Source organism: Mytilus edulis, chromosome 1 (assembly GCF_963676685.1).
Source record: "Mytilus edulis chromosome 1, xbMytEdul2.2, whole genome shotgun sequence".
Lineage (NCBI taxonomy): Eukaryota > Metazoa > Mollusca > Bivalvia > Mytilida > Mytilidae > Mytilus > Mytilus edulis.
This window is the reverse complement of record NC_092344.1, coordinates 15,704,931-15,714,808: the sequence shown is the minus strand read 5'-3', so window position 1 is coordinate 15,714,808 and position 9,878 is coordinate 15,704,931. Positions and strand designations below refer to the sequence as shown.

Here is a 9,878-nt window from a genome sequence, read left to right as displayed (position 1 = left end):
TATCAGAATACTTTTTTTTAGCTATTCGGACAGTTTATTTTGTATACCGTGTATTATTATATCAGTCTTTGTACCAATGGGTATACCGTGGTTTCAAAGAATAAGATTGTCTTGTCTTGGTTTGTCTTGACAGTATTAAAGTTTCAAATGATAAATTTCTGCTACGTGATTAAACGAAGAAACGAATGTTCTATTATTCAATAAAATAAATAGTTCGACCAACTGATATCTTCCCCTCCCCCTCAGTAGCCCGACCTCTTAAACAAAATAATACCGCATGGTGGTATTTTGATAAAAAAAAAAAAAAAAAAAAACCAGAGTACTGAATTATAGAAATAGTAGTTACTCGAAAATATTTTTAATTTATTTTTCCCTTTTTAATTATTTATTTAACATAGTGTTACATTGTGAGACTAAATCATCCTCCACAGACAAGTTATATTTACCGCAAACAAATTATCTAAAGTAAATATGGGAAGCAGAATGTTCATCTAAATAGTTTTATGTTTACGGATAAGATTGACATATTTGGTATGCATGTGATCATTCCAGAAACTACTGGTGTGGCACGAAGAACGGACTACTTACAAACTATTACTAGTATAATAGGTATACATGATACATATATTGTTATGTTTCGAGTGATAGTCATTCCTGTGTTGTCTGGGACGGATTTTGATAAGTTGTTAGGTTAAATCCAGTTGGCAGTTTGTCCTAAATACAAAAAAATACAAGGCCATTATGGGTAGATCATATTCATAGTTAATTAAAGATAAAGAGATTGACTAACTTAAAGGAAAACTTTAACATAATGAAACGTTAATTTTTTGAAATCTGAGTGACCTTGGAATCATACTTCAAGAGTCAGCCATTATAATTTTCACTTTGTATATCATTGAGATTACACTTTGTACTAAGCAATTTAGATAGATATATAAGGTGATTTTTGTTTATCATTGAGATTACGTTTTGTACTGAGCAATTTAGATAGATATATAAATATAAAAAAGAAGATGAGACAACTGTCCACAAGAGACCAAAATGACACAGACATTAACAACTATAGGTCACTGTACTGCCTTCAACAATGAGCAAAGCCCATACCGCATAGTCAGCTATAAAAGGCCCCGAAATGACAATGTAAAACAATTCAAACCAGAAAACTAACGGCCATATTTATTTAAAAAAAATGAACGAAAAACAAATATGTAACAACGTAATGATAAACAAACGACAACCACTAAAATTACAGGCTCCTGATGTAAGTTTTTTTTTAAAAAGCTAACAAGAAACCGTAGAAGCATGATATGTCTTTCGTGTAAAACAGAGGCTAGAATAACCATTGAAGTATAATACAATCTGAAATTTCAAACTTGACTTGTATTTCCGTGCAAAACCATGTAACAATATGTCTTTAACTCAAAAGATCTTGTTTGGTGGTTTTCTGAAATCATCGTTAACAAAAAAAAAACACCATTTTGTTCGATAATCAAATCGTCAGCATTTGTAATTTTGCTTGCAAAATCAACAAACCCTTTAATAAGTAGTATGCATGATACAGTGCTTTATGTCCGAAAAAAAATGCTTTTAGTTAGCAACTTTTGCTTTAAGTGTCCGAAAATTTGTCTTTTGTTCGAAACTTAAACTTTTGGGGGGTCGCCGATTTATATGACACCCTTTTGTTCCGACCTGTCATAAGTCCGAAACACCATTTGTACGAAATTTTAATAAACCGATTTATTAAGTGTATAGAATTGGTGTTGATGTATAGTAGCTGCATTTGTGACTTATCATTCTTTCAGCCTGCAGGTTGACTTTAGTATAAAAATATAGACATCCCTAGATTTCTCGTGTCCGACACGTCTCGTGGAAAGGACTCTGTAACAACTCATAATACCATTTTCGACATTGCCATTTGAATAAATTAAAAGTTAGAATACAGACCAGCGAAAGGACTAAAAAAAAGAAGCGAAAAAAAAAGATTCTACATTTATCGATTCATTTGTTGATAAAAGAAATATGCATTCCTGAAAGTTGGGTAAACACCAACTCTTGCTAACCAACTTGCAGATTACCATGTGTCTATGCTGTCACAGAAGCTCAAACACTCCTATATGTTTAAACATAATGTTTGGATCAATTATTGGCAGTATATTGCAGGAAAACTATCAAAGCTGTTTGCAGTCGTCTAATTTTTTTTTAGCAAGAAATGATTCAGAACTTTGTTCAAGTGGACAATTAACGTGTATGCGCTGAGTACGTTAGAATCAGTCGTAGTTTGTCGATTTATCTAAAGCATGGTATTATCGCCATGACTTTAAGTGTAATATTTGTCATTTTAACACTTAGCAACCATCCCCTTGAAAGTATTAAACAATCTATAGTTTCCTTTCCAGTATTTATAAAACGTACTGAGATAACTCATGATCTATTAAAAAAGATACCTATATATAACAAATATTTTATCTATCATATCAGAGTAAAATACTAGTAGTACGAATTAAAAATTGAAAATGGACCTTACTTCAAGGTTTTTTTTGGGTATAAAACGGAGGAACTAAGTCACTTGCAAAAACAAACAAAAAACACTTATCGTATCAGTTGAACTAGCAAACGGATATTGACTATTTCTAGACATTTTGTAAGACGCATATTAGTCGAAAAATGAATGCAATTAATAGAAATAGTATATATATTAAACAATTTAAGGGAGAAAATTTGAAGAATTTTCTACATTTCTAGGAAAGTTCTTAATCAGACTTCAAAACATACTCCGGAAATTGTTTCATATAATATATACTATAAACTTTTCAGAATTTATTAATCGTTGCAACGTTTATAGGCCTTTCAACGAAATGTTAAAATGTTAAAGAAGGAATTGCAAAATAAAGAATACATTTTGACTATTCAACTAGTTTTTTACGCCTATATTCATAAAAGCATTCAATTTCCTTTTTAGTTTTTCTTCTTCGCATTAGCTGCCTGTTTACACAATGAGAGCAACAATCGTGGTTATAAAAACATAGTTTTTATTAATATTAATCTGAGTTATGCCCCTTTTCCGACGAATGTCACTTAAAACAACAAAATCTTACGACAAAAATTATATGGAATATAAAACAATTAAAGACATTTCCTCGTCTTCATCCTGGGAACAGTATATCTAATATATATATGTTCCTGCTTCATCTGACCCAACATACTCAACATATCTTACAATTAGACTGTTAAAAAATGATACTACAATAATCATCATGGTCGGCGATTCTCTGGGAGCTGCAGATCACGGAAAACTCTCAAAATTGAAACCAAACACTCGCACATCGTTAAAATATACATCGCAAATCGAATCCAGGATATAAAGCAAAATAATTGGAAAAGATGATAAAAAAGAGTAAAATTTCGTATAAAAAAAGCAACGGACATATAGCAAAAGTTGCGGAAAAAGGACAAATTCGGACAAAGAAAAAGTTGCGGCCAAAAAAAAAACCAATGTGTCATACGCAGAAGATGAAGTACTGGAGTTCGCCTGAAATAGAACTGATGGAGAAAACATGGAGAGGGTTCCCCGTTGAGTATTCAAAAACTACTTCAATGGATAAGTTCTTCTCCAGAAACAACGTTCTTTTCGATCCGTACATTGTTTCAGCCAATCAAACATATTTATCACACATGTAGAGAGAGATATTCATGTTAGATGAATGTTTGAAGCGCCATGAGTGAAATTCGTGAGGTTGTATGCTACCTGTGTTGCTAGAAAAAGTATATATTTCACAAAAATCTCTCACATGTCCATTCCGTGAGTTGAATTTTGAGAAATGTCCGGTACAAGATTCAAGTTTAAAATGCAACTGAGTTCAAAAAAATAAAGAGTGCATCTGAACTCGACACTAGATTCATAAAGGACATGTGACTAACTGTAAGCAACATCTTAATTTTTTGTCTATCATGGATATACACTTGTAAACTCTTGGTGTACATAGGGAAATTTTGCTCAAGTGAATTTCACATGGATATCACGTGAAATTTACGTTAAATATTTCACGTGAGATTCACCTGAAATGAGCTTTTATATGAAACTCATGTTAAAATTTCACGCGAAATTTACATAAAATGAGCTTATACATGAAACTCACGTTAAAAATTACACGTGAGATTCACCTCAAACGGTATCATACATTAAACTGTCGTGAAAAATTTAATGTGAATTTTACGTGAATTGTGTCATGTGAAACTCAAATTTCACACGAACTTTAAAAAAAATTAATTAGTATTTTTCATAATTTAATTGATTTTAAATATTTAGATGTTATTTGATAAACTTTATTTTCAAAATTCATGTGAATTACACGAGAAAACAATCGACGTGTGATTTTCACGTGAAATTCACATGAGATTCAGATGATTGATGCAAGTGAAACTCACATGAACTGATTTCACGTCAGTTTCACGTATATTAATCTCGTTTTAAGTGAAATTCACGTGAATTTTACGTGAGATTTACGTGAATTTAAATTACGTGAAATTGATGCGAGTGAAATTTGCCCGTGTCTTGAGTGAGTAACCACACTTTCATATTCTTACAGGATGTGAACCAGGATCAACAATTTACCAAGAATATGTCCCATTTACGGAACCAGACAACAAAGTATTTTGAACATAAAACCTAAGTCGTATCATAAAGAAATTTCTTAACATATTTGAACATTCAAAACAAAGAATTGCCGATGGATTGGTTTTACTTATTTTTTGTTTGTTTGGTTGCATAATGGAAACGTAGTTTTAGTCGCGCTTTTTGCTTGTACTGAATACGCAATGCAGAACACAGCACATGGCCACTGATCAATTTATGTTCTAGAGAAAAGCAATGCTGTACTGACCTCGCTAAAGATTTAAAGATTGCAGTTATCTTTTCCATTAAAAAAAAATTTGTTAGACAGAAGTCACTTGATAAAATCATAAAAAAAAACATTATTTCTAGAATTTTCAAAGTCTTAAGCAAACCGTTTCAAACTTCTCTGCTTTTTATATTACAAAATAAATAAATGAAGAAGTATTAGTGCGCTTTTATTTTTATAAAAACGGAATTGGTTTAACTTTACAAGATCCTTTTTGAGTAAGCACAACTGCTTTGTTTTCCATTGTTCTATGCCAAAACCGACAATGTAACCTGTTTTGTGGATCACCTAAACACCGAGAATTTGCCACATTACAGGCCACAGATAGTTCATCAAACACTACCATTGCACTGTTAGGACTGGTCATACGTAGATCTTTGATTTCCCCATGGCGGGAAAATATGTTATACAATGAAGTCAAATCATAGCCAGGTAATATTCTTTTCAGTTGCCATCGAACATTTAGTGTTGCTAAGGGGCGCTGGTATCGTTCATTCTCTTTGACAAGACTCTTGGTTTCCTTCATCCATCTGAAATAGGATATTGCTTTTATATATATAAAATATGCATTTCAACGGAACTCCATATATAGAAATGGGTTTCTATAGAAAAGTGTTAACAATTTAGGTTATTTAACATGTATCAGTAGTTTTTGCATCGGAATTAAACACATTTATTTTAAAACCAGTTGTTGGCATGACACGGGTCATGTTCTTCTCATATATTTTATGATGGTATAATACTAAACCCCTAACGGGAGGGATTGTGTCTGATATCTATATGATGAAGACATAATTTTTCAATCAGTTTAATTGAGGTCTGGAGCTGGCATGTCAGTAATATTATTGCTAGTAGTCTGTTGTTATTTGTGTATTATTGTCATTTTGTTTATTTTCTTTTGTTACCTCTTTTGACATCGGACTCGGTCTTTTCTTGAACTACATTTTACTGTGCGCATTGTTATATATGCGTTTACTTTTCTACATTGACTAGAGGTATAGGGGGAGGGTTGAGATCTCAAAAAACATGTTTAACCCCGCCGCATTTTTGCCTTTGCTAGTCTTGTATAATTTTTAATTTTAGTTTCTTGTGTATAATTCGGAGTTTAGTATGACGTCCATTATCATTTTACTAGTATAGATATTTGTTTAGGGGCCAGCTGAAGGACGCCGCCGGGTGCGGGTGTTTCTCGCTCCATTGAAGACCTATTGGTGACCTTCTGCTGTTTTTCTGTTCTATGGTAGGGTTGTTGTCTCTTTGGCACATTCCCCGTTTCCATTTTCCATTTTATTATATTATGTTTCGAATATTTTGTTTTATTATACTTCACGTTAAAATGCCATATTTTGATTGGCTAATACGAGGGTGTCATTTTACTCTATCACATAGCTGAGAGGGTGACAATTTTTTTGAATGTTACCCTCTCGTCTCAACCAATCAAAAATCGACAATTTAAAGGACAATGGATTGAATTTACATCAAGTAGTTGAATACAATGCTTAAGTTTGACGTTTTGGATCAAATTTTATTATTTAACTGTCAAAATAAAAAAAACCAACATCTTGTTATTTACATTTCTAATACTCGTAACGTTGTTATGTACGTGACGTCATAGAAAATCCTTTTGAAATAAAATTTATCTGTAAAAGACAAAAATGGTAGGACGTTTAGTATAATAAATTAAATAACACATAGCTGAGAGGGTGATAGAGCAGATTGGTACCCCTTGAAAAAGCATTGTCAACCTTGGCTTCGCCGCGGTTGACAATGTTTTCTCGGGGTACCAATCTGCTCTATCACCCTCTCAGCTATGTGTTATTTATATAGTGAAGGTGGTCCGAGACCACAATTAATTTGTAATGCATTTCTTTTAGAACATAAATGAAAATTAAAAAAATCCCACCTGCGCTTTCTCAATAAAATTTTTACAGTGTGTTGTACTACTTTTGAGACAAATTATATCAAAATTATAGAAAACTTCATCGGCTCTAACTCAAAATATGGACAATTTTATGATGAGGGCGTCTTGAAATCTTTTGACACTTCCGAAGTGCTAATTGTCAACACTATATATAAGGACTATATTCGTATAGAAAACGCATGACAGCTTTTCATAAATAACCTTTCAATATTGCCTTTATTAGTTAATAACATTACGTGCCAATTTTGTTGAATTTTGTTTTTGTTTAGTTTAAACATAAGTATAAACTGTGTATTGATACAAAAATGGTCCTTTATCGTTTTCATACTTAGTTTGTGACATTACAAGACGTCCTGCGTTTGGCGTCTTTATACTAAATCTATTAGATGTGTAATTATTGATTTTTCAATCTGGGAAATATGGTGTATGTCATAGTTGACATTGAATTTGAACAACATCTTTACGCCAAACAATCCGAGATTATAGTCGAGTAGTAGACGTTGACTGCTGAGTACTCTTGTATTGGTATTGTGTTTTTGTCTTTTTTGTCTTTTGAACTTATCTTTTTGCTGAGTGCCGATCTGGTGAGTTATGTTCTTTTCAACTGTTTCAATTGTTTTTGTTTTTTCCTGGTTCTGACAACACTCTTCTATATAAGCGTACGTTTGGACTCAAAGAATGTTTAACTCCGCTATATTCTTTATGTGCCTATCCAAGTCAGTAGCCTGTAAGTCAGTATAATTGTTGTTCGTTGCTGTATGACATTTTTCCCGTTTATAGTTCTCAGCATAAGTGAGGCCGTTTCTTTTCTTGTCTGAATTGTTTCACCTTCTGTCATGACGAGGTCTTTTATGTCATACTACACGTAAGTGTTTTTTTTCTAATTGTTGAAGGCCGTAGTGTGACCTGTGTTATTTAAAGAGTTTTGTACCATGGGTTTGCTGATTTTTCATCAGTCTTTGTGTTTGGTCGTGGTTGAAGGCTGTACGGTGACATATACTTGTGTTAAGAGTTTTCTACCTACAGGTTTGTTAATTTTTCATCAGTCTTTTTGTTTTGCTCATTTTTGAAGGCTATACGGTGACCTATATACTTGTTGTAAGTGTTTTCTGTCTATAGTTTGTTGATTTTTCATCAGTCTTTGTGCTTTGCTCGTGGTTTAAGACTATACCTTGACCTTTACTTGTTGTAAGTGTTTTCTACCTATGGGTTTGTTGATTTTTCATCAGTCTGTTCATCATTGGGGGAGTGTAGCAGCAAACCTCACGTACAGCATGCACCACATTCTCAAAACACGTACATTTCAATCCATCTTTGCTTGGCACGTCAACTGTTGGTATATCTACAAAAAATGAAATAGTATTTAATAATTAAAAATTTGACGAGAAATCGCATCGTGTATGGTACATTTTTACTGAAACGCAAGTTTATTTTGTACTGAGGCTAGGTACAACACTCATAAAGATATTGAAAACAATTCGCAGTATACCGGTTTTTTTTAAATAAAGACTTGTAATTTTCATTTTTCTAAAGGAAATAATATTGGTATACTGTATGCTAAGGAACGAATACGATATAAAAGGAATAAGACATGAATTTTGTATGACACGAGAGCTAAAAGTGTATAGGAGGTCAGATAATGGATCATAATTTGGGTATGGGTATGGGTATGGGGATAACATTGTATCCCTTATATCAACAAAATCGTAACTTCTGATACTACTTACCAAGAAGACAACCTTTGTTGACGTATTTCTCTCTTAGTCTAGGCACCGGTTGGTTGGGGTTGACCAGCCGTTTGTATGTTCTCCAAGTATCTGGAAACTAAAATTTACAAATTGAGAATAAGATTAGTGCAAAAGGTATATGCCACCTACGCCTTAATCGGTCGATATAATGGAAACAAACTACATAATTATTTGCACAGTTCACGACGGTTGCTGTAAATTTCATTATAAAAAAAATAGTTGATACGGTCAAAACTACCACTGTGGGTGCCATATGTACGTTACCAGCCGGGGTTTGAACCCAGGATCCTAGGACAATATGCCACCGCCACAGCACAACCAATTTATACTCCTTCAGCAGATCATGGTATAGCAGTGATATATCATCGTACAAGGTGTGATACAGTGGTCATTTGTAAAGGTTTTATACGTTTCTCACCTAACAAGCAAAGAACTTTAAGTTTTGTAAAAAAATACTAATTCAAACAGTAAGTTATGCTGTAGTTGAAGAATACACACTAGCAATAATATACTACAGTATGTGTCAGTATAAACATTATAAGCCGGTCAAGATGCGTACGTGAATAATTATGAAAATGGCCATATGAAACGCAGAAAAATAATTACCAAGTAATACAAACCTGACTTGATTTTGTATGTAATCTCTTTCCTATCTTTGGCACAACTGTTGGAATAACAATATCAAGTTTCTTTGTGTTACCCACCAGCATCCTGCCCCATTTTAACCTACAGTCGGAATTGTTTACCTTTAGTTACACACTCTGTGATATTTGTGACGTCCTATGTAAAACATTATGACGTTCCCGATGCACTGTCTTCGTAGAAAGTGATAGTTCAACTGAAGTATTTTGTTTCATGTAAATGACCAGAGGGTAATAGGCAGACTCTTACTATTCTAATGTTGTTGTACCTATTGTCTAAGGTAAGGGTGAAAGTTGGTACCTATTAAAACGTCTAAAACCGCTGTCTTTGTTTGCAACTGTCCTAATTCAGGTTCAGGAGGTCCTGAATCATTCCTTGGTTTTGAAATTAGGTGTCAGTATGATTGGTACAACTAGGCGCTTTTAGTTTACTCCTGGCATGTGTGTGGTTTCCTTCCTGTCTGGCTAATAGGTTTTGTAAGGTATTTGAAGATTTAGAACAAAACTAAAAAGAACATACATACCGGCACGGAACATTAGCTGCTGTGTCAGACCTTCGGACTAATTTAAAGTGATAAGACTATTTATCCTACACTGATATAGCTCATGTATTATACTATGCACATAGAACTAAAAGAAAAAAAATCTATTTAAAAAAAGTTATTTACAT

General features: G+C 33.1%; 1 protein-coding gene across 1 annotated transcript; it reads right to left on the bottom strand.

Annotated features, from left to right (window-relative positions):
* Window positions 1–5,051: 5,051 nt before the first annotated feature.
* LOC139524897 (testis expressed protein 56-like) lies at window positions 5,052–9,343 on the bottom strand. The gene is made up of 4 exons (XM_071320062.1): window positions 9,188–9,343; window positions 8,547–8,643; window positions 8,023–8,161; window positions 5,052–5,428 (listed from the first exon to the last, which is right to left on the bottom strand). The coding sequence occupies exons 1-4, from the start codon at window positions 9,275–9,277 to the stop codon at window positions 5,074–5,076; spliced, it is 681 nt and encodes a 226-aa protein (XP_071176163.1). The 5' UTR covers window positions 9,278–9,343; the 3' UTR covers window positions 5,052–5,073.
* Window positions 9,344–9,878: the final 535 nt, after the last annotated feature.

Excerpts from the sequence above, each read along its gene's own strand:
- LOC139524897 (XM_071320062.1), bottom strand. The coding sequence starts at position 9,277 with ATGCTGGTGGGTAACACAAAGAAACTTGATATTGTTATTCCAACAGTT. Across the intron at positions 8,162-8,546 it reads CAACAAAGGTTGTCTTCTTG|ATATACCAACAGTTGACGTG; the intron begins GTAAGTAGTATC and ends CATTTTTTGTAG. Across the intron at positions 5,429-8,022 it reads AAAAATCAACAAACCCATAG|ATGGATGAAGGAAACCAAGA; the intron begins GTAGAAAACACT and ends ATCCTATTTCAG.